We start from the raw sequence: 24,190 nt of genomic DNA on the forward strand, positions 1-24,190 counted from the left end.
GTAAGTAACTTTGTGCTTCTCATATATACAGTGTACTCAAAACACTCTCTTTGCTCCCCCCAATAAAGATAAAAGTAAAGGTCATTTTTTTTTTTTGTCAAATTAAAAACATAAACTAAGCCATGTTCCTGGAAGTCTGGTTGGTATTCACAATTAAGGGTGGCCCGCTGAAGCACAGTAATGTCAGGAAACATGCTACCTTATAGGACGCGTTTGGAAAAAATGTCATTCTTTGCTGAGAAATACTGTGCTTAATTAATTCTTGCTCCTAGGAGGTCAACTTGGGGCACTCATTATGGTCTTAATTGGTGGTATAAATCCTGAGACCCGAGAGGGAAACACATGGCGTGGTTAGTGGTCTCTGGCCCTTTGGGTGAGCGGGTACCAGAGCCAGCCCCATTTCGGAGAGTGACAGCTTCTGGTTTTGATGGCTTCGGGTCTGGCCGCACTGATATTGGGTTTAAAGGCCAATGTGCAATAAGAAGAGAAACGCAATGACTTGTCCTGGTGTTTTGCATTAAACAGTGTGAGACAACCCACTACCTTCTGACTTGGAAAAATGTGTTTCTTTGAACTCTGGTTTTTCGTATTAAATTATATTCATTATACAGCCCATCTGGAATCTCCTGCTAGGCCAGAAATCATCTTATAGACATTAGCAAAAGGAAGTTAAATGTAATTTTTTTTAATTGTATACTTTTCATTTCCATTTATTTTTTTCCTTTTTATTGGAGAAACCAGATGGAAAGGAAGGCAGGAGCCTCTCCCTCACTCTGGGTCCCTTCGGGAACAGAGGCAGAACGTTCCTGGCTGCTGCTTCTCTTGAACACGGGCTGGAGGTGACGATGGGGCTGTCTAGATTCCGGGGATAATTGCTGGAGAGGTCAGGAGTTCAGTTTGCAGCTCACACAGGATTGGGGTGCTAAGGTTTGGAGAGGGAGAACAGCGTGGTGACTAACTCTTGGCTCCCACTGAAGTGGGTGGCCACAAATTGTATTTGACATCGTGGAAATGAAACTCACACATGTCACATGGGATGCAGTTCATTTCTTTGTGTCCTGATATTGACGTGGTTATTTTGCTGGGAGTTGTCGATTTGCTGGATTTTGACCCCGTGCGAACGGCCCCCATATTTGGGCTCTCTTCATCTCTCTGCATTTGCTGAACCAGACACATCCTCAAAAGGGACAGGCCTGAGGCTCTCAACTGGGGACACGCGAATGTGTGTTTCCTTGCTCAGATGCATGGAAATCTCAGACGTCAGCACTGGAAGGCGTGTGGCGATAATTTCAAATGTGTGAAATGGAATTGCAAGAGGAGTTCAACAGTTTGCCTGGGGGTAAAGCCAGTTAAAGGCAGAGTAAAACCAGCTCACAGCCCTTCGGACTTCCACTCAGGTGTTAACAATTAAAGATGGTCCAAACAGTCATTCTCCCATGCGGCCCTCCCCCCATTCATATGAGCAAATATTTACTGAAAGCCAGATAAGGTCCTGGGTTTGGTGCTGAGGAAACAAAAGAGGTATGACAAGTCTTCAACTGAATACACTGCATCAGAAAAAGCTACAGTTGCTATCTATATATACTCCATAACTCACATGACAATGGACTGGAGTGAATTCCCGAGTTGGCTGTGTTTGGAACGGCTATTCTAAATTCAGATGATGGTGAGATACTTTTGGCAACATCCTGACATATCCCACACCCATGGGCGTTTCTTGATGATGGTCTTTGGGGGTCAAAAGGGAGGGGAGTGGAGTGATTAGGGCTCAGTTTGAACTTCTAATACTGTATCCTATGTACAATTTTATTACAATCAGAGATTAGTCATTTTATTATCTAAATATATTTGCATTGTTCTGAATATCTTCTTTAGATTAGTAGAGGGTCTCCACCCGGAGAGGATCTTATCCGATTTATGTTTTTATGTTTTACAACACACCTGAGATTTGCGGGCAGGCGGGGGCAGAGGATCCTCTTTCTCACTTCCACACAGGGGCTGCCTTTGAGCCTGGATGGTGGCACGAAGTGTCTCTGTCACCGATTCCCTCAGCTAAGAGCTTCTTGAAGGAACCCGGCTCTGTTTTCCCCTCATTCATGTTTGACACAGCAATAGACGCATGACGAACATAAATAGCAACTCCAGGTTTTCCCTGCCTGAGGAGTGTGCCAAAGGCGTGTCCACTAAATGGGTTACTTTGGCTTTAAATAATAGACCCCATAGCCTCTCCGCTGCTCAGCGTGAGAGGTGGTTTCACATGCCACTCTCCACTTTCAACAAAGCAGATAAGGTATCAACACAATTAAAAGTGAAAAATAATCTGTCTGCTTTGCCGGTAGTGAATGCTTACAGAACACACACTGATACAATAGATTTTAAATAATTTATGTCCGGCACTTTTTTGTTATTTTTTTTCAATCTGTAAATGAGGACACCTAATGCAGAATGGCCTGCGTGATACTCGATCCTTCCCCCATTAAGATAACAAGATGAGGGGCGATGATTCAGGTCGGTATATTTTTGGAGCATGGTGCGTGGATAAAAATTAAAAATTAAAGGAGATGATGCCCTGAAATTCTTTGGATAAGCAGGCTCATAAAAGCCATTTGGAAACCTGAAATTACAAATTAATTCAGGCTCTCCTTCTGAGGGGCTCCTGAAAGCCCTTTCTGTTTTCTTGGCGGGGTTAAAGCATTACTTTTGAGTCACTGGTGTTTTCACAGGGTCTGATCTACTGTTCACTAAGGTGTGATGCTCAGTCCTAATGTGTCTCCTGCAGCCGCCTGTGGTCTAAACCAAGTAAACTTCAGGTGATGTTGAAAACAAACAGGAATTAATATGTAATGCAGTGTATCTTCTCCCTATAGACACATTGCATCTCACATTGCCAGGATGATGTGATTCACAACTTATTTTCCAGTCCTGAGCGGGTGGTTGCTCCTGCCCTGAAGGATTTATCCAGCTGCCGTAACTCCTGTTGGCAGTAAAGGGAATTGCCCCCACAAAACCCCCAAATCTAGGGACAGTGCGGTCCCTCAGAAACAAAACTGCTAAGCTGTTTACAAAAAGTCCTGCAGGCCTTTGGTGTTAAATGTAACTTGATGATGATTTATGGGGGCCCAACTCTCTTCCCTACACCTGCCTGTGAACATCTTTTAATTATTCATTGGAGAAAACTCGGGGTAAAAATATCAGTCCTGGAAACGTGTGTGTTCCAAGGAAGAAGGCCAAACACATCCAAGGAAATATCCAGTCCTGTTTGATCTAAGGGAAGTAATTCCCCAGGTCCATACACAGGCAGATGCTTGCGAGACACTGAAGTACTTTTTGATGAGTTCAAAATAAACACACCCACCTAAGTTATCCTCTTCGTCCTTCTGGAGAAAATTAGAAGGTTAAATGAAGTTTCATGGAATGACCATCTGAAAAGAGCAAAAATAGGATAAAACCTTACTGGCCCGGAGAAGGGGGGCGGACCAGATCTGATACCCCTTTTTCTGGAGCAGAGTAGAACATCAGACACGGCCATCTGTTAACAAGCCTGACCTGAGCAGCACAGACCTTTGAGAAGTAGCCACCAAGGAGAAAAATGTAATTTTGATACAGGAAATACAGGAAGAACATACAGCTTTTCACGCAAGATATATGTTTTTTCTGTCTAAAGCCAGCGATTTTGGAAAATGAAGCCGAGTTTAGAAATAAGGGCTCTACCAGGGAAAACAAAACTGGTCCCCCTACATCCATTAGGCTGCCTTTAATTGAAAACTGAAGTACAATCTAACTAATTGGCAGGTACCTCTTTTATGACTGGGACCATTTCCCCCTGTCTCTCCGGTGGATCAAGAGGCTGCCATTCTTTTTAGCATCTAAAGTCAGGTACGAAATGGAAAAGCAGAGAAGTAACACTTAAAAAATATTGTGTGTATTCTGCCAGATTTTCTCTTATAAAATAGGTCCAGAATGTTGAAAAGTTAAGTTCCTCCAAACAGCAGTAGCTACCAGAGTGTATTTTTATGTACATGGTACTTAGGTAGAAGCCTTAATGTGCTAATTGCAGGCGAGTTCGAGTTGTTTAAGAAAGCTTTACCTTTTTTCTTTGGGGACCTATTTAATTTCAAGTCTTGGCACTGTGCTGACATAATATAGCAACTTGAGTTTTAAAGATCAAGAAAGAGGAGCCGTGGGTGAAATTTGAGCCTATTTCTTGCTAATTTGGAGTCAGAAAGAAGGGAGGTTGGGATAAATCATGAAGTTAGTATTTCTGTCTGAGTTTATGATACTGGAATTTCACTATTAAAAATATAACTTCCTTCTACCTTTTCCTTATATTTAAGGAATTTTGCTGGTGGTGATATGTGTTGAGTTTCGGTTTCTACATTGACCTTTCATTTCCTCCCTTTGCCTTCTACATGGGATCTCCATATGATATTTAAAAGGCAAAACTACTTCTGACCTGCTATTTTTTTAAATTATAAGAGTTGTTCATGTTTTATCACAAAGATGATTACAATACATCCCTGCCTACAAAGGACTCCGGTTTTGAGGAAGAATGAGACACAAACATCAATTATTGCAGTGTTGCGGAATGAATATTACGACAGGCTATGTTGGGATGGCAGGTCGGATTCCCAGGTGCCTGACCTGTCTTGAGGACAGTATCTTGGAGCATGAGCCAATGTGAACCAAAAGACAGGAAAGGACCTTTGAGTTGTAGGGAGCAGCATGTATAAAGGCACAGAGGAGAGAGGGAACAGAACACTGTAGGTTGGGGGCCTGGGTACGCATGACTGGGTAATGGACAGTACAACTCTGAGGGGGCGCAGGCTCTCAGCCATTCCGTGGATTTGAGATGGTGCATGGATCAGGCCTTAGTCTGGAATCACCATGGCTTTTCCATACAAGGACACAATTCGTTTTGAAAGCGGAGCTAAAACAGTATTTTCTCCATAAACTGTTGGCGAGATGTTTGCGGTCAGTGCAGAGGAAGAAGGCTGCATCCAGTAAATGCCCATGGTTTTCGCTGTCCGACTCTTTTTTTTTTTTTTTTTATCCTCACCCGAGGACACTTTTTCATTCTTTGTTCAGATAGAGCAGGAGGGAGAGAGAGAGAGAGAAACATCGATGTGAAAGGGACACATCGAGTGGCTGCCACCCGCACAACCGACCAGGGCCGGGGACAAACTGCAACCGAGGTACGTGCCCTTAGCGGGAACTGAACCCGGGTCTCTCCGGACCGCAGGCCGACGCTCTAACCGCTGAGCCAAACCAGCCAGGGCTCGCTGTCCGACTCTTAAATACTTAAATGTAAATGCCTGACTGACTTCCCTTTTCCTACTCCCTCTATGATGTCTTCCTTTTCACTTCAGATTCAAGATGTAACCATGTTTAAAATGAGTGAGAAGAACTCTAGTGAGAAGGTCCCAGAATGGCACTGGAAATTAAATTAACTTGGAAAAAATACGACAAATTGTGTACAAGCATATCTTTCTTTTCTAGTTTAGGTCCTTTTTAATATCATGAAACAATGCAAGTACATCATAATTATTGGTGTTTGTGAAAGGCCCTGGAATGATGTGATATGCGGTTGCTATGGCGATGTACATTGTCATCAACCGCGGTTATGACAGAGCTAAGTCCTGGCTTTGTTGATGGCGAAATGTTGCATACCAGACTTCTAAAAGAGATTTAAAAAGCCATGCTCTTCTGCAGAGTTTAAATATATTTGAGCACAGTTTGGCTCTGTTTCCTTCTGGTTACCTTCCCCCCCCCCCCCCTTCAATACAGATGAGGATCTTTAATTTGGGTCCAGATGAGATTTAGTAATTAATGTGCAAAGCAGCTGGGGTCTGCGAACTTCTGGGCTGTAGCTTAGGAGCTATTTTGGTGCATTTTCTCAGTAAAATAATTGAGAATTAAAAAACTTAAAATGCATTGGCTTCTTGCCCTGTTATATTTAGAGTAATCCTGATAATAAATCGGTAACTATGGGTTTCACCAGGGAAGGGCACAAAATAACTGACCCAAGTAATCTAGAAAACAGATGTCTTTAGTTGGTTTAAAGTAAATTCTCAAGACCAGATTTCAAGACAGCTATGTGGAGCCCGGTGAAATCATCCATTTTAGTTTTCCCTGTCTTAAGTTTTTTTTTCGGCCACGTCTCAACTCAGATTCTTGAGAACAGGGGAAGTGGTCCCCAAGATACTTTATTTATAATATTGAACCTGCTGTACAGAAATTCTTTGGACAGATTAACTTCTCAATCTCCTATTCTTTACCTATTTCTAATTCACTCTTTATTTAGACAGCTCCCAAGTGGGGGTCAGAAGCAGCTAAGCAGTCTGTGAATGAGCTTCTGGGTACCCTCCTGAAACAGCACCTAAAGGTATACGCTATTAAGGAGGATATTTTATCCAATTCTGGAAAAATTCTTTGTGTTCCCTCTATTCCTCCCAGTCCCCTCCGAAGTCCTTTGCATGTGTGGGAAATAAAGCCCAGTAGTGGAACATAACATATCTCCTGGATGGTTTTTCTTTCTGGCTCTTGCTGGGGTCATGGAATCGCTCAGCAGCTTCTAGGGGGGTGGTCTGGAGGGGAGAGTGTGATTGTGGTAGACGTGCTTAATTCTCTCTGATCCACAGTCTTAAAACTACTGTTAAGGTCAACCAGAGGCGAAGAGAGCCTCAGACTTCCGTATCTCCGCGAAGGAAAAAGGTGGGAAAGCTTTTAAAAAAAATTTTTTTCTTTATTGATTTTTTTTCTAGAGAGACAGGAAGGGAGAGAGGAAGCGAGAGATAGAAACATTGATAAGGGAGAATTAGCTGCCTTCTGCATGCCCCCCACTGGGGATCGGGCCCACAACCTGGGCATGTGCCCTGACCGGGAATTGAACTGGCAACCTTGGTGCATGGGTCGACGCTCAACCACTGAGCCACACCGACCGGCTGGGAAAGCTTTGATGGTAGTCTAGAGCCAGCACTGGCTTCTTAATTTGCAAGGAGCAATGCAAAATGCAAATGCTCACCTCGTGTTCCAAAGTTTCAGTTTCAAGGCAGTGACAGCAGAGCAATGAACCATGCGTGAGGTCCTTCTAAGTGCGGGGCCCTGAGTGATGGTACAGGCTGCCCGCCCCCGAAGCTGGCCCTGCCTGTCATGCTCCCTTTACATTTTTTTTTTATCCTCATCCGAGGACATTCCTCCATTTTTTGTTCAGATAGAGTGGGAGGGAGAGAGAGGAAGAGAGAGAGAGAAACATCGATGCGAAAGAGACACACCGAGTGGCTGCCACCCACATGACCAACCAGGGCCGGGGACAAACTGCAACCGAGGTACGTGCCCTTAATGGGAACAGAACCCAGGTCTCTCTGGACCGCAGGCCGTTGCTCTAACCACTGAGCCAAACTGGCCAGGGCTCCCTTTACTTTTTTTAAAGAGCCCATTTAACTAACAGTATTTCCTTGCCTTAGGAAAACCTGTACCCCCAAATTTTATTTCATTACTGGCCACTAAAAACCTGATGGATTAGCTGACTGCCAATTAGAGGTTATAATAATCAGACCTCTTTGTAGCCAGTCACTTTAATATGTTATTATTTTAAACAAGGTCATGTTTCGGAAATATAAAAAAGACTTTTTTTTCTTTTTACCTAAGTTAAAAGACATTTTATCGATCGGATGAATTGGTTTTCAGTTTATATTGCCTGGTAGCATTTCTTCCCTGGATCGTGTTCCTTTGAAGCAAAGACCGTAGTGACCTGAGCGTGTTGGCCCACTGCCCTTCCTGCGGCATCTAAACTTTGGCGGTTTAGACCATGATCTCTGATGGTGTGAGTTCAGGTTCTCAGTTAGGAACGTGTTCCACCTTTTCATTGGTATTCCCAGGGAGTTTTAATTAATTGGGGATTAGAAGGATTGAGAGCATTGGCCTGTGGGTCTAACAGAGGGTGAACTCTCAGGGTTCACCTGACCAAGTCCAGGAAAATGCCGTGCTCACACTCTTCCGGAAAGATTAGTTCCCACGGAGACTGTGTTTTGGCTGAATCTATAGCGATTGCCTTCTTTCAAACCATCTGTCTCGGCCTCGCCCAAAATAAAGGCTTGCTTTTCCAACCTAGGCAAGAGTGAATGTGCTAAGGAAACTTCTCGTCCAAGGACGTCGAAAGGAGATGGGCCTAAAAGACATGGTCAGGTTCAAAGTGCAAGCACAGAAGAGACTTTTTCCCTGTCACCAGGCCAGAGACACCTTGGAATAAGGGACCTTGGAGAAGCCATCACTTTTCAACACCAGAGCGCTCAACCTTTTCATACTCACCTTCATTCATTGTTACTGAATCCTTTCCCGGGGGACCATGTCCCACTGGGGTTTGTGTTTTTAACAAAAAAATTAATGCCAAGCCTCCATCCCGTGGAAAAACTCAACTTTCTTGTTTGGAGTATGAATCTTACCTCGTTTTCCTTTTTGTGGCTCAGAGTGTGGCCCCCTCCCGAACTGGACTCGCTCGGTGGTGTTCTCGGTACTCCATGCCCACCCTCCTGGTGTAGAAGGAAACTCGGTTTGTCATCAGAATAGTAGGCTGTTTTTCTACTTTCTCCCTCCCTCTCACCCATTGTCTTTCAATGGGGTGAAAAGGTCTTTACTTTTCTCTTTCTCCCTCCCAAATCTTGCTATTAATAACTTTTTAGACATTGTCACGCATAGACTTCCACTCGCTCCGGAGGGTGTTTTTTGTTTGTTTAAGGCAACGTGTTTCCTGGTCTGAAAACTGTGTTTCCCAAAGTAGCCGTGATGGGATATTCCATTCTCACCTCCTCCTGCCAGCATCTCTGCTCCCGGTGGGAATGGGAGTCGCGGGCCATCAGCGCTGTGCGGGCCTGGGGTCGCACCTCACGGTGCTCCAGCTGGTGGCCGGCGTGGAGGACTCCTTGGGACTGCCACCTGGTTACTTTCTGACTGAGATGGGATTGGAATCTTTTCCTTTGAATGACCAAGACAAAACAACGAATTTCCCTACTTTCTTTCTCATCTTGTGCTGTGGAGGGAGAAATTACCCTTTTGAACTTTGCATGGAATAGAAATTAACTCTGCAAAAGCCCAATGCTAGCAGATGTGCTTCCCACACTGTTTTTTTGGGTGAACGTCTCCTGATCCAATGCTTTTTATGACTAATATAGTGCCAAGATGCCTTAAAAAAATAAAATAAAAAGAAAATAGTTTTTACTGAGTGCCTTTCTTCAGACAATCGTGATGCATTCTGCGCATGTGAAACCTGACGTAAATAGTTCTAATGCTAAACGGCAACTTCCATTCAAAACACCGCAGTATGAATTCTCACAAGCAGCTTGGTAATTCAGTATGAGTCAGCAAATTGCAATGGTATTTCAGAATGTGGGGATTCTTGGGCTACATTTCTGCCCAGATCTGAGGGCAGGCTCAGGTTTCAGGTATTTGTATTGATAACCCAAAGCTCACGATCTACTTTATGATGTGTTTAGTAATAGCATGATGAAATCAGTGATTCACAGCTTCCTAAACAACCTTGGTAGGATTTCTAACCCTACACTGTCTCCTGCATGGAGGAGCAAATGCCTCTCCAGTAAATGCTTTTTGTATTCTTCATGATCTTACCCAGTCTGACCATCAGTCCAGTCTTCCAGCTGTGTCTTATACCCTCTCCCACCCCCTCCCTCTCCATCCCCATCATTCACATCTCTGCCATCCTGGACCACTGGCCCTTTCCTGAGCTTTCTCGCCCCTGACCTCTACCATTTCACTCATAGGGGAAAAGCCTGCCATTCAAATCCTGCCTCTTCTTTAGAGCTGGGATCAAGTGCCAATCCCCCACCAAGTTCTTTGGACTCCTGTGGCCTTTGCTCAGTAAATATTTTATGGGTGCCTACTGTGTGCCAGGCACTATCCCGGGCACTTTTTCACCTGCTGCTGCCATTAACGTTCTTGTCACAGTGTTGGTGGCATCTACTACATTGTGTTCACTTGACGCGTCATCCTGGTAGACCGAGAAAAAGGACAGAAAGCATGCCTTATACAGTTGACCCTTGAATAACATGGGGGTTAGGGGGTTAGGTGGGAAATTTGAGTATAACTTCTGACTTCTCCAAAACTTAACTTCTAATAGCCTACTGTCGCCCGGAAGCCTACTGATAACATAAACAACTGATTAACACATATTTTCTATACTACATGTATTATATATACTGTATTCTTATAATAAAGCTAGAAAAATGTTATTAAGAAAATTATAAGGGAGAGAAAATATATCTGCAGTACTATACATATTTATTGAAAATATATCCGTGTATAAATGGACCCATGCAGTTCAAATCCGTGTTGTTCAAGGGTCAACTGTACATCTTAGTATGCGCAGGAGAGCCTACCCCTCCACTCCAGTTAATTGGCATTGAAGGGATGAAGCAGTACGTGAATGAGTAAATAGAGATCCAGATGGTCTTGGAATCATGAAACCGTCTACCCAGAGAGTCAGGAGAGTGCTCCGTCCCATTTGGGAATCTTTGTCTTGAACACACAAAGTATACTGGAAATCACTCAGAAGAAAGCTTTGAAAAAAGAGGTTCCATCAATAACCATAGATGCCATTCATGGGCACTCGCTAAGTGTTGAGCATTGTTCTAACATGTCACATGCATTCCCTAATTGGGTACACTCTGTGATCCCTGACCCTAACCCCAACCCCATGAGCGAGGTATTTTTATTATCCTTATGTTACAGATGAGAGAAACTGAGGCCTTAGTGTGACTCCTTCAACATCACACAGGTAGTAGATGAGAGTCAGGGTTCGAAACGCATGTGCCTGAACTAAGGCCTAATTCTTCATCACTAGGCTAGAATCTACGCTGATAAAAATTACCCTCTGTGGGAGAGGGTGGAGAATGTGGTGTAATAACATCTGACAACTAGAAGGTGAAACAGGCTCCATGAATGGGGGAAAAATTTACAAGAATTTGAGCAATGATTTGAGATATTAGCAGAGAAAAGGTGGCCCAACTTAGTCTCATCTCAGAATAAGAAAGGGGTGACGTAAGGCACTTTTAGTTTCTCCGTCTCTCTGGACTTGGGAGATGAGACTAGGTCATCAAGGGAATTATGAATGTTAGATCTTTAGGTATAGGAGGAGATTTAGTTTTAAAAGAGACTGTCTGTCCTTCTGATTTAGGATTGTTTCTGCACTGTAGAAAGTCATGATTCATCAACAGTAGTTACGATTAACAACAGAAATCATAGTTAACCCACACAAATCATGGTTAACCAACAGAAGTCCTGATTGGCCAACCTGATGACAACGCAAATCAGTGGATCTTTTGTTAACCTCAGAGAAATCTGGTTGCTTATTTTCTTTGTCTATGTACCATTTATTCAGTTTTTCCAAAGACAGCATTTAGGAAAGTAGAGTACAATGGCACCGGTTGCTTATTTTCTTAAGTACAGATTATATCATCCTCAAGGAATATATTACTGTTGAAGAATTTTTATGTAATTAAGGTGTAGTACATCCAGGATTCTCCATGTGGCTTTGGTTATAGCTGAGGAGTTCCTCCATCCATTCAATCAGCACTCATTCATTGAGTATCTTCTGTATGTCAGGATCTGTCCCAGTCCTGGGGGTATGTACCCATACAGTTTTATTAGGTGTTGAAATACTGAAATACTTTCCTCCCACTTGTTAATAGACATTGCCTTGAGTCTTCCCTCCTCTACCCAAACTCACTGTCTTGACTCCAGAGAAATCACATTAAGCACTACCCAAGACGATATCAGAGCCCACCAACCTGCCCATTTTAGTTCTGGGGAGCTGGCCCCCATGCCCATTCTCCCCCCTCTCAGGGAGGCCTGGATCCCAGCAAGGAAGATGTCACACTGGGTGGTGGTACTGGGACACCTTAAATTGGAAGTATATGATGCCCATTTAGTTCCCTGAGGCTGTGACCACTGGCCACAGGCTGGCTTCCCCTATGTCGCCCATGGAACCTCAGAAGTAGATAGTTTTGTTGTTTAATCTTTTAACTCTCATACTTAAATAGTTGTAATAGAAAAGGAAAAGCAAAATACCAACGTTGCCGAGAGGAGGAAGCATTCTCGTGTGCTTGGACCTCCCAGAGGGCGTCCTGGATAGGGTGGCACACACCTCAAAGACCCGATACAAGTTTCTGGATTTGCTTAGAAGAAGATATTCCAGGAAAGTGAAGAGTACAACTGTGGTGTCAGAAAACCAGCCCTGAAAACTTGGGTTTATGGGCTAATTACTAAAGTGTTCCAGTTTCAATCCAGCCACGCGTCATCTGTCTGAGGTCCCTCGCAGAGGTGTTGTGAAGACTCAGTTGCAAGACAAATGTGAAAGCCTCATAAGGGCGGGTTAGTCCCAAGAAATTGCCATTTTGCCCACACAGGTCGAGGGTCTCTCCTTCCTTAGTCTTCCAACACCACCTCCTCCTTGGCCATTGTCTCTGTCCACAGAAACGCCCTCATTCTCAGCTCGGAAGCCACCCCAACTCGTCACTCCCTGGTGTGATTACACACTGCATCCCAGTAATGTACAGCTGGAAAAGCTCCTAGAAATCAGCCACCCAGCTGCTCACTGAGGAGCTGAAAGCTTAGCCCCCTAGGGCTATGTCCGGCCTAAAGCCTGCACAGTGTAATGAGGAGGCTGCAGCCAGACACTTTGACTCCCCCGCACTTTCTTCCTCGTTTGCCGCCTCCTCCTCTGCGCTGGACTGCTCCTCCAAATGCGACCAAATCCTTCCTCTTCATATGCTTAGCCTTCCGGTCCTTTCATCGCCAGGTGTGCCCCTAGCCATCTCCTGGCTTCACAGACGATCACACTTGAACTCGGGACTTCTAAAGCCCATTTTGACGTAGGACACGTTTTGCCTTACAGTCTGGGAAACCAAACTGCGAGGCTCCCAGTTTTAAGAGGGCTGGATTCGTAGCTTTCGGTCACGTTGACTCACAGAGTGAGGAACGGGTTCATTGTCTCTGAATTCTTGCAGGGGGGAGTCTCAGATCAGTGCTGATCTGTCTGACGCTCGCTCAGCTCCCTTTCCAGCCAGGCTTGAGGCGGCGGGGGCTCCGAGCCCTCAGCAGCTCCATGTCCAGCGAGAGTGAAATAACATCTGATCGCTGTTAGGTTTGACTTGCGTTCTATTTATGAGTGCCTTCTAATTGACAGTTTGGGCTGGTTTTCCCATTGAGCTAGAGTTTAAAATGTTCGCATTTTAAATAGTGTTAAATATCAAAAGAGTCAATCTAAATAAAAGTGTAAAATAAAATAGGTGGCATGGGGCTCTGCCCCCACCCCCCTGCACAGGTACATGCCCCTCCCCGCCCTCCCCCCCCCCCCCAGGTCTTCAAAGCTGAGGCCCGAGAGGAAGCCAGTTTTATGTAACAATTCATAATATCTGCAAGGGGAAGGAGAATCCATACGCTGTAAACCACTCTGTCCTCAGAGGCATTTCTGTTGACCGGATCCATGTATAAAAATGCCTCACAGCATATAGTTTCATCAGCAAGTATTCTTACCTTGGTGGAAATGATTTACTGAAACTTAGACCCTCTCCTGAAATCCAGCCAAAAATCTGATTGGGAAAACCAAGAAGTCCTATTTAGTTTCTGCCGTCATTGTTATTGAACCGCACTGGCTGGATAATTAGTGACCTATAAAGTTCTTGAATTCTGCCTTCTTCTTTCATCCGAGCATCATGAGGTGGTTTCCTCTCCTCCATGCTCACTCACTAAGAATTTGCTGAACTGAATATTCAGTTTTTAGTAAGTGGAGGTCCCCTCTGTCCTAGGCTCACTGGCTTCACACATGCGGAGGAGACCAGGTCTTCCACCGTGTTGGCGTTTCTTGGCAGGAAAGCAATGATGTTATTGGGAAGGGAGTGTGTACATCTTGCAGCCAGAAGGGTCCTGTAGGTACTTTTTTCAGGAAAAGATGTGTTTGGATATGAGCACTCTGCACGGATTCTGGGAGGGTTTCAAAAAGTATTTGCAACCTGTTATTTTAGATTCTGAGCATATTTGTAGCTCCAGAGGCATAAAAATAAACTGTGTTTTCTTGGATGTGTCTGGGATGTGACAGGAGCAGCAACCTTAACTAAGATTTCCAGGCGTTTACAGTTGTAGCTTGCCAGTAAAAGTATGTTTATTTAGACATTAAAATCCTAGGGTGCCCATGTAAATATCCTAAACAATGTGTTCCACGAGCTTTCTCCGCTAATGCGCCTTAGCTTTGCATGTGTTTAGTTCTGGCTCCTGGGGTGTTAATGTACTACAGGGAAAGTTGAACTCAGATGGCGAGTCTTTGCTGCTCAACACGTTTGCTGGTGTGTTTCTTACATTTAAGAGGACTGTGTCTCATGTAAGTAAACGTCAGATCGCAGTGGAGAATGTGAAGCTCTTCTTTTAACACTCATGGTGACATGGAGGTTTTCGTTGGGCAGTGGAAGAGAGAGAGGGCCGTGGGCAGACCTTCCTCTCCCTGTTCGTCCATCTGTGCACTTAGCAAGCGGCACAGGGTTATCTGGGTCTGCAAAGCTGTGTGAGAGACATGGGAAGGACGAAGGGAAGGTCAGGACCCTGTGCTCATGGAGCAGAAGCCTGCTTTATTTTATCAATGTTTCACAGAAATCAGGAGAAATTGGTCCTGTGGTCAAAATGCCATTTTCAGAGAATTAAGAGCTAGCAACTCATCCAAATATTCAGTAAGCACACATTGAAGACTTACTTAACTCAGTAAGGAGGGTACCAGTAGGGTGACCGAGCAGATTCAAAGGAGGATATGAGAAAAACATCTAGGTAGGTGGATAGGTGGGATAGATGGACGGACGGATTCATGGATGGGTGGAAGGAAAGGGAAAAAGAATGCTGGAATAGGGTTGTAAAGTTAGATACAAAACTCGTTAATGTCCCACAGGCAATAAAACAGTAATTTGGGGGGTTATATTTCAACCAAGCAGAAATCCTTTTACCTATACTAGACAAATATTGTTCGTGATTTCCCAGTCTTCTACGATCCTGACAGAGTCTGGGTCCAATCTATAGTAAATAGTAAGTCAAACAGTTACATTTCTCAAGAGTGTTGGATGACCCTTAGGTAAGCTTGTCAGCGCTGTGGTCAACACTGCCCCATGGAACTGTCTGCAATTACGAAAGTGTGGTGTGGCTGTGCTGTGGTGTGGCAGCCACTGTCCACATGTGACTGTTGAGCATTTGAAATGTAGCGAGTGAAAATGAGAAATTGAAATTTTAATTTTATTTTTCATCTATTTTGATTTAAATAGTCACAGGTCAGCGGTTACTAGATTGGAAAGGACACCTCTGATATGCCATGAAATAGGCAGTTGTTTTTCTGTCTTGTTTTCTGGATAATTTTTTTTGGAAACATTGTACATTAAACCATATTTTAAATACCCTAGTAGGAGTTAAATATGTAAAAGAACTCAGAGAAGCCTCCGTTGAAAAGACCTAATTCTGTCACCAGTCGAACGACTTCTCTTGCAAAGGCGGTGCCTCGTACTTTGGGTTTCGTCTGAAACCATCCTGGCCAGCAAGTGAACCTCTTCTGAAGTTTGCCTACTTGGAGGGAACCCAACTCTCTGCATTGTGCTTTCGAAGTGAATCAGCTTGGTATTAATTTCCTTTAGCAAGATAATAACAGTCATGTCTCGGTTTGATTAAAAGGGGCTCTCCGGTTTGCAAAACAGGGAGAACTGACTCTTAATATTTCGCAAGGATTTTAAGGCTTAACTAAGTTAACTTTTCTGCTGCCATCACTTCATTACTCAGAACGCGCCATCAGTGCGTTGATAACGCCGGCTTTGATTTCCCACGAAGCTCGGTAGTTTGACTCCGTTTTCTCTCGCTTGCTTGCTTGCAGGGGTTTTTCCGCAGAAGTATTCAGAAGAACATGATTTACACTTGTCACCGAGATAAGAACTGTGTTATTAATAAAGTCACCAGGAATCGATGCCAGTACTGTCGACTGCAGAAGTGCTTTGAAGTGGGAATGTCCAAAGAATGTAAGTGGAGTCTCGAAAAAAAAATTTTTTTTTTCCTGTTTGCCTTATCTGTAAATATGATGTGCTCAGCTTCCAAAATCAAGTCGTGGGGGCGTCAGCGTGTGGAATTCAGACGTGACACTGATGACATATTGCCAAGGGCAGGTGTAAACAGGGATGGCATGAAAATAGAATAACTGTGGGGACTTTTCAGATAAAACCGAGTGGCAGTTGGTGAAAAGATGGGAGTTGGGTGTCGTGGGTGGCAGGTCTGTGTTCCAGAGCAGTCAGTAACTGTGTTTCAGAGCCGCGGGTGACTCGAACATACCGCATGGCCAGTCGGAGGTTCCGTTTCCCCATCTTGGCGATGGGAATCGAGTGTTGCTTGTATTGGTAAGAATACGATGAGACGAGAGGCGTGAAGGTCGGCAGTAGTGAGAGTCTGCCCTTTGTACAAAGAGGGGAGGGAGCGTAACATTTTCGTTGTGGGAGAAACGTGGAGAAATGTGGCACGCTGGCATTTTTTCCAAACTTAATTTAGAACTTTTTTTTTTTCTCCCTGCCACCCCCTCTTCCAAACAATGATATACTTGATTAATGCAAAAAAAGAACATTTTTAGTAGATAAAATGAGTGGTCCAGCACTAAACATCAGATAATAGGGATTTGAATTAGAGGGGCTTTAATATAGGCAGAAGACAAAAAATTTCATTCTTACTTTCTTTTCTTTGGGTGCTTTCAAATGTAGGGAATAAGAAGTTGACAGGCCAGTGGCTTGGTTCAGGCAGGCTAAGGAAGGTGTTGGGATCGCTGCTGTTTCATTCAGCCCATCACTTGGGGATTTGGCAAAGGTAGACTGTGGATGGGACACTGGGCTCTGGCGGTGTCTGAGACAGGACCACTGCCCCCTAAGAGGGTGGGACAAAATAGGCATCTTAGCCACAATCCCACAGTAGGGTTTGAAGATTTATGTTACAGGGCCCTTGGATTTTGGAACTGGAAAATGTGGCCACGGAGGAGGAGCCTGGGGAGGGAAAGCCCCATAGCCCCGCAGCATGGCTCTGAGTGCTCCCAGCAGACGCTCTCTGCTAGGAGCTACTACTGGGGCTGTTGCGTGGTGTCCTGCCCAGCATCTTAACTGTGCCCAGAGTTCAGTTCACTTTTCTACCTCTTGGATTTCTACACTTCAGGGAAAACTTCAGGGTTGGGACCAGCTCAGTTGACTGAAGCCGATTAGCACTTTCTGTGTCCCAGTCCCAGTCACTGATTGGTGCGTGGAGTGAGCATGAACCTAGTCGGGTCCAATGAGAATGAATTGAAGACTCATGCTTATGATCCATAAAAGAAAAAGAATGATAAACTAGACTTCATCAAAATTTAAAATATTTGTTCTCCAGGGGATACTGTGAAATTAATGAAAAGACAAGCCACAGACTAGGAGGAAGTATTTATAAACTTCTGATAAAGGACTTGTGTCTAGAATATATGAAAATTCCAGAATAAGAAAGCATATAACCCAATTACAAAAAATAGCCAGTCCCCTTAAGAAATGCCAAGATTATGCAAGACAAGGATAGACCGAGGAGCTGTTCCAGATTGAAAGAGACAGGACAACTAAATGCAATGCATAATCCAGATGGATCCAAGATCAGAGGTGAAATAGCTATAAAAGACATTATTTGGACAATTAGTGAAATTTCAATATGCACTATAGATGAGAATATAGCATTGTATCAACTTTCAATTTACTGACTTTGCTCATTGGACTATTATATAAGACAATATTCTTGTTCTTGATGTCTACAGTTAACTCTATGGCTCAAGAGGTGTGTGTGTGTGTGTGTAGCGAGACAGAAAGAAAATGTGGCAAATGTTAAGAATTAGGAATCTGGAAGAAGGATATACAGAAATTCTTTTGTACTATTCTTGAAACTTTTTTTTATCCTCACCCGAGGATATTTTTCCATTTTTTGTACAGATAGAGTGGGAGGGAGAGAGAGGAAGGGAGACAGAGAGAGAAACATCGACGTGAAGGGACACATCGAGTGGCTGCCACCCGCACGACCAACCAGGGCCGGGGACAAACTGCAACCGAGGTACGCGCCCTTAGCGGGAACTGAACCCGGGTCTCTCTGGACCGCAGGCCGACGCTCTAACCGCTGAGCCAAACTGGCCAGGGCTATTCTTGAAACTTTTTAGCAACTTTGAAATTTTATCAAAATAAAATTACCAAAACAAAACGACTCATGCTAAGAATATTGGGTCAGAAATGACCTCCCTCCCAGTGCACATGAATAAGGAAGCAAGTGGCCACAAACAGCTCTCCTCCATCTCCAAGGGAAATCCACTGTAGGACAAAGCAGGCACTGTGGATGGAGGAGTGGAAAAGACAGACAGAAAGCATGCCCTGAGTGGCATCATTGAATTACTCAATCAACCAACCCTGAGACCTCTGCCTGCAGATCATTTTGTTATATTTGCCAAGAAGTAGCCATTAAGGCAGTTGGAGTTGGAGTCTTGTTCATATTTGGGGCCCTGATGAACAAGAATGGACTGGGTCCTCAGGAAAGCATCCTGTCTGTATCATCCCTTTGGGGAGGGTCCTTTCCCTCTGGATGGTTCTCTCTGTAGATGATGGGTTCGTTGGCCACGTTTCAGCCAGTTCCTTTTGGTCCCTCCAAACTTCAGAGCTACTGAATTACTTAAAATCAGTGAATGGGACGATATGAAGCTAACAGCCACTTAGCTAAGGTCCCACATTCTTTTATTGAAGAAAAAAACATGATATTATCTGAAAGAGCCAGATTATTTATAGGTATGAGTGGGACTCACAGGATGATCACCTAATGCTCCTTTTTTCGGTCTGACATTCTGTAGACATGGATGCCACACTATAGTTCTGTGGGAGAATTCCAGTTCAGACTGAAATTATAAATGAGTAAGCCAGATGTGGACTCAAGGAAAATCAGTACTTTTGCATTTATTTTGTGTGGGCTGGAGACCCATTTCCTGCTTACATTACTTAAAACCCATATCCTGCTGCTCTGTAAAAGCTGGCAACTTGGTTAGCAATTAACAAAAATAATGTTTGCACCCACAGGAAAGCTCTAGTTTCCACCCTCAAGGAACGTATCACCTTAATTAGATTTAAAAATATAGAAATGGGGAGAAAACGGCATCCGTATGCCCAAGTACACAAAAATAAATATATTTTCCATAGAAGGAAATTGAAGGGAAAGAAGTAAACATTTGGAGTATAGGAAAGGAGGCTCTAATAGAATATTTTTAACACTGAAACAGAAGGAAGCAGGAAAACATGAGGATCGGTAACCATTTATACCACAACATACGTGACTGAAAGGAACCCAAGAATAATAGAGACTCATGGAAAGTTAGAACTGAAAAGGGATCTCAGAGATTGATTTTCACTCACCTCCCTCATTTGACATACTAGTACCCGAGGACCCAGAAAGATGAAGCGCTTCTCCCGGCAATCCCCAACTGGCTGAAGACAGACAGAGGTTGCAATTCACGCCTGCCACCTTCCCTTGCCATGCTTTCTTTGCAAGACCAAGATTAGCAAGATTTGTATTCAGTTCTGGCCATAGGTCTGGTCAGTTTGTTATGTGTCAGAACTCTTTGGACGCAAGCAACAGAAAACCCAGCTCAAACTGCATAAGCTGAAAAATAATCGGCACATGTAACTGAACAGGTCTGAGTAACACAGCTGTGTCCAAGGGCTTGTGTTCCTTTTCAGGGCATTGTGCCTCTTCAAGGCTGTTTTTTGGGGGGTTTTGTGCTATGTTGGTTTCCTTTCCGGGAAGATTTTCCTCTTGGCCAATAAAGTCAGCTACCAATAGCTCCAGGCCTATAGTCTACCCAGCAGTAAGACAGAGACTCTACCTGTGCCTGGGGACCAATTGTGATTGGCCTAACTTGGGTCACGTGCTCCTCCAGGAGCGTGGTACTTTGGTAGGGGTGGGTGGACTACTGTGATTGACTGGTCTAGATCATGTGCCAGTCCCTGGGAGACTGATGGAGTTTGACCTCACCCAAACCACGCGGGCCAGGAGTCAGGGAGGAACTGTTTCTCAGTGGGAAGTCAGAAAGTAGCCTCCTGTCACACAGTGCTGTTCCCAGTTTATTCTTATTCCTTGTGCTGGTGGGGGTGGGACAGAAAATGGGAAGGGAACGAAAGTAAAAGGGAGAGGGGAAAAAAGACAGAGAAAGAAAGATACCTAAGAATCATAGTATAGTAACAGCTAACATAAGGTGTATGTGCCAGGCACAGGGTTAACCTCTTTAAATGCTTTATCCCATTTGAGACAAGTAAGTTAAAATCCTTCTCTTCCTCCCTCCCTTTTTATTTTTTTATTTTTTTATTTTTTGGTAGATGAGGCTAAGGCACAGAAAGTTTTATTAACTTACTCAGGGTAACACAGTGAGGGGATTTGGATCCAGGACTCGGAGTTATTAAGGAGCTTTTAAAACTCTTGAGTTACCTTTTCAACTCCAATTCATTGCCAGTCATTATTAATAAAACAAGAATCACACTCCTTGCTGTATATTAGAGATACACCCCTGGACAGTTATATGCAAATTTAATTTTTTATAGATCAAATTTGTTTTTAAATGTATAGGTGTATTTACTAGTAAAATCCTTTGGTGTGGCCCAACAGGAAAGCATGAATATTCTCTCGTTCTTCTGTTCTGTAAATGTTGGTTGTTATATCTTTTATTTTCCAAGGGGTTTGTAAGGCTAGGGGAGCCTTTTTTCAGAGGAATGGCTATTTGTCAGAGCATGGAATCTAAAAGTGGTAACAGCAAGGGAAAAAAATCGATTTTCAGCAGCATTCTAAAAGTGATACAAAAATTTATGAAGAACTTGGGAAGGAGGCAGAGGAAGCAACTGACTCATCGTTGAGTGATGAGCCTCTGCTGGTGGGACGGGAGGCTCACACCCATGTCAGCATAGGCAGTGTGCGGCTGAACCCTGGAACAAAAACAAGAAGTGAAAAAGAGAAACACTAAACGAAGACAGAATTTGGGACTGTGAACGAGATGTCTGAACCAGTTAATGATGCAGATAAACAGCAAATTGCCCATGATGGAGAAGGAGAAGCGTTGAGACCGTGCTGCGTAGAGACTGGAGGAGCATAGATGGTCTGACACAGGCATCTGTGTCAGTTACAGAAATTCAAATGAACAGTTCAAACCTTGGAGCCAGGGATCAGAAAACATTTTTTTTTTAAAGGGCCTAATAGGAAATTTTTTTGGCTTTGTGGGCCCTATGATCTCTCTCCATCACTCCATTCTGATGTAGCACAAAAGCAGCCATAGAAGACATATAACCAATGGGTGTGGTTGTGTTCCAATAAAACTTTATTTACAAAAGCAGGTGAAGGGCTGGGTTTAGCCTGATGGCTATAGTTTACCTACTTCTGCTACACATGGCTCCTCTAATGGCCAGGTGTGCCACTTAGAGCTGTTTTGTGATCTCATCTCCAGCTCCCACTGTCATCCCCTCATCTCCTACCAGTAGACCACCCCAGCCTCCCTGGACCGTGCTGACCCACGAACCTCATACCTTCGTATTTTTGCAGAGGTGGTTCTCTGGCATTGTGTGTTCACCTCCTTCCTCCTTCAACTGAGCCTCAGGAGCCTGCTGAAATGTCACTTCCTCTTTGAAGCATCCATTGGACCCCGCCCAACACTCTAGGCAGAGTCATTCATCCTTCCGGGTGTCCCTGTAGTGCTTTGCACGCACCTCTACGAACCGCAAACTTGATTACAGAGTGATCCTTCGCACACCAGGGAGGCTCCCTGGCTCCATGATAAACTCCTAAAAGGCAAGCCCAAGTCTCCCGCACTCCGGAGTCCCAGTTAGCCTGATGCTAGATTGGTCAAGGGGTTAAATGTTACTGCTTGAAGACAACCAAATCCAGCATCTCCCTGGCTTTACTTTCTGAAAAGCTGTCAGAACAATTCTGGGTGTGTATCTATTCAGCTTCCAGTCATTTACTTCTTTGATCCGGGCTCAGAAGAAGTAATTCAACTTCGTTGGGTTTGTGTTTTCTACCAGGATAAGAGGAACATCATCAAGGTTGACTAAGAGCCCAGCCATGATGTGAGAATCATGCTTTGAACCCTGTTTAGACAACAGTGTTTCTGCCATCTGCCGCCTTTTACCAGCTCCTTCCCCTGGAAGACGTTAGATCCGCTAGTGTGTTTGCTATGGAAATCGATTGAACGGAGCAGGCATCTCGTGTAACTCTGCATGGCCAAAGCCCCGTTAAGGTGGACCGGCGACAGTGGACAAGTGGTGGGATTTGGGGCTCACTCCCTTTTGCTGAACTTTGGCTATCAAGTTGCTCATTCACAGAAGGAAAGGATCTAGGGATAGGCTAGACATTGGGGTCAGGAGGCCAACAGAACAAATGGAAGATAAGAATTAAGCCAGAATCAAGACTTGTGTGTTGTGATGAAGGGAAAGTAGCAGACCCTGGATTCTTCTAGCATTTGACCAATTCCCCTGGTCCTCTGCCCATCAAGATGGGGTGCCCCCACCCTGTATCTGTAACAGAGATATTATGCAAGGTAATGTGGCTGCCAACCCCATTCTATTGCTTTTCTTTCCGAATGCCACTGGCCATTAATTCACAAAGGCGCCTCTTCAGACTGCTCTTGGAGCTTGTGTGTGTGTGACCGTGCCTTTGAGTGGTGGGCAAAGCGTGCCTTTGATTTTGTTTGAGAATGTTGTTTAGTGTTTATTTCACAGCATTTTTTCCTGTGACAGTTTCATAAGTGTATTTGTAGAATAGAGCAATTGAATAATCTCTGAATTTAAGAGTCCCTAAGCACTCATTGACACCTTCTCATTTGGGGCGTATTGAGCTTAAAAACAGCTTTTTATAAAGTCTCTAAATTCCGATTTATACTTGAGACAGGAACGTCCCCATGGGTCGATTGGATGGAATGAATGTGCTTTGTACGGACGCTTAGATACTTCCATGAGAGGTTTCTGTCGTTCTGTGCTTTTCTCGTTTTTCCTTTAGTGTTAAGCTTACATTAAAACAAACCTTTTGGATTAAAGGCACTTAACCTCAGTTAAAATCACTTTTGTGGGTGCACAAATTATATTGATGTGCACATTGGTCCTACAGCTAGATTTTACTGGCTTAATAATGAGGAAATTCATATTGTAGGTTGCCCTGTGTACTTGGGAAATTACATAAAAATCATCATCAGGGCACTTAATGTCTTTCTAATTTTAGTTTATTTCTTCATTTGTTCCCTGGTTACATCCTAGCTGGTTACTGCATTTCCAAGGTTCACTATGAGCGTTTGTTCTGCTCACCAGAGAATGCAGCATTAACCCCCACCTTCCCCTTCTCCCCAAAGAGCCCCCCAAAAGTAAATGAAAGACTGGAAACTTTGTAATTTCATATTTTAAAATGTCATCAGAGCTTGAAGCTAAAAATCGGCTGTCCCTTTCCACCTGCCAAATGTTAATGTTTTTCTGCATCTGTCCAGGAGATTAAAAAAACAACAACAAATTCCGTTTGGGCACCGACAGCCCAGTGATGTCACTGCCACTGTGGGACTCAAAGCCCATTAACACTCAGACGGCAAAGGAAGTATTAAAATTCCTTCAGCTTGACTAACACCTTTCTCCCTGCAGCCTGCCTCTTGGAAAGGGGACGCTCAGCACATTCTCACCTTAGGAAGAAAAGGTTTCCGGTACACAGTGGGACAGAGCAGAGGAGGGGACAAAGGGCTGTGGGGTTAGCCTGAACTGGGTTCAGATCCGCCTTGACTCTCTAGCTGTCTCACCTTGGACAAGATGTGTAGTTTTGCTTCAAGTGGAACGAGCTACCCTACAACATGGGGCTTATCGTAGACACCTCGCGGGATTGTGTTGCACATTGGACTTCGTGAGGATAATGCATTAGCACCGTGCTTGGCACATAGTAGGTGCTAAATAAATGATAGCTGTTCTCTCAGGTTCTTCCTCTCGTGGGGACACAGGCTCTGTTCTCTGTTCTTGTCACTGCTGCCACCGCTTTGGTTTTGTTGTTTTGGTTTTTTGTTTGCTTGTTTGTTTTTAACGTCAGCCTTAGTGGTCCTCTAGGAGAACGGGGGCGCGTGGAGGCTCTGTTCATCCTG

The 24,190-nt window shown here is 44.1% G+C and overlaps 1 protein-coding gene across 1 annotated transcript in view; it reads left to right on the top strand.

Moving 5' to 3' along the window:
* The window catches only part of RARB (retinoic acid receptor beta), a 168,650-nt gene that overhangs the window by 58,533 nt on the left and 85,927 nt on the right, over window positions 1-24,190 (top strand). The window contains exon 3 of the mRNA XM_036267428.1: window positions 15,905-16,046. Within this exon, the coding sequence (XP_036123321.1) occupies window positions 15,905-16,046 (142 nt within the window). The remainder of the gene's footprint in view (window positions 1-15,904; window positions 16,047-24,190) is intronic.

The sequence above is a fragment of the Molossus molossus genome, unplaced genomic scaffold, assembly GCF_014108415.1.
Source record: "Molossus molossus isolate mMolMol1 unplaced genomic scaffold, mMolMol1.p scaffold_m16_p_18, whole genome shotgun sequence".
NCBI lineage: Eukaryota > Metazoa > Chordata > Mammalia > Chiroptera > Molossidae > Molossus > Molossus molossus.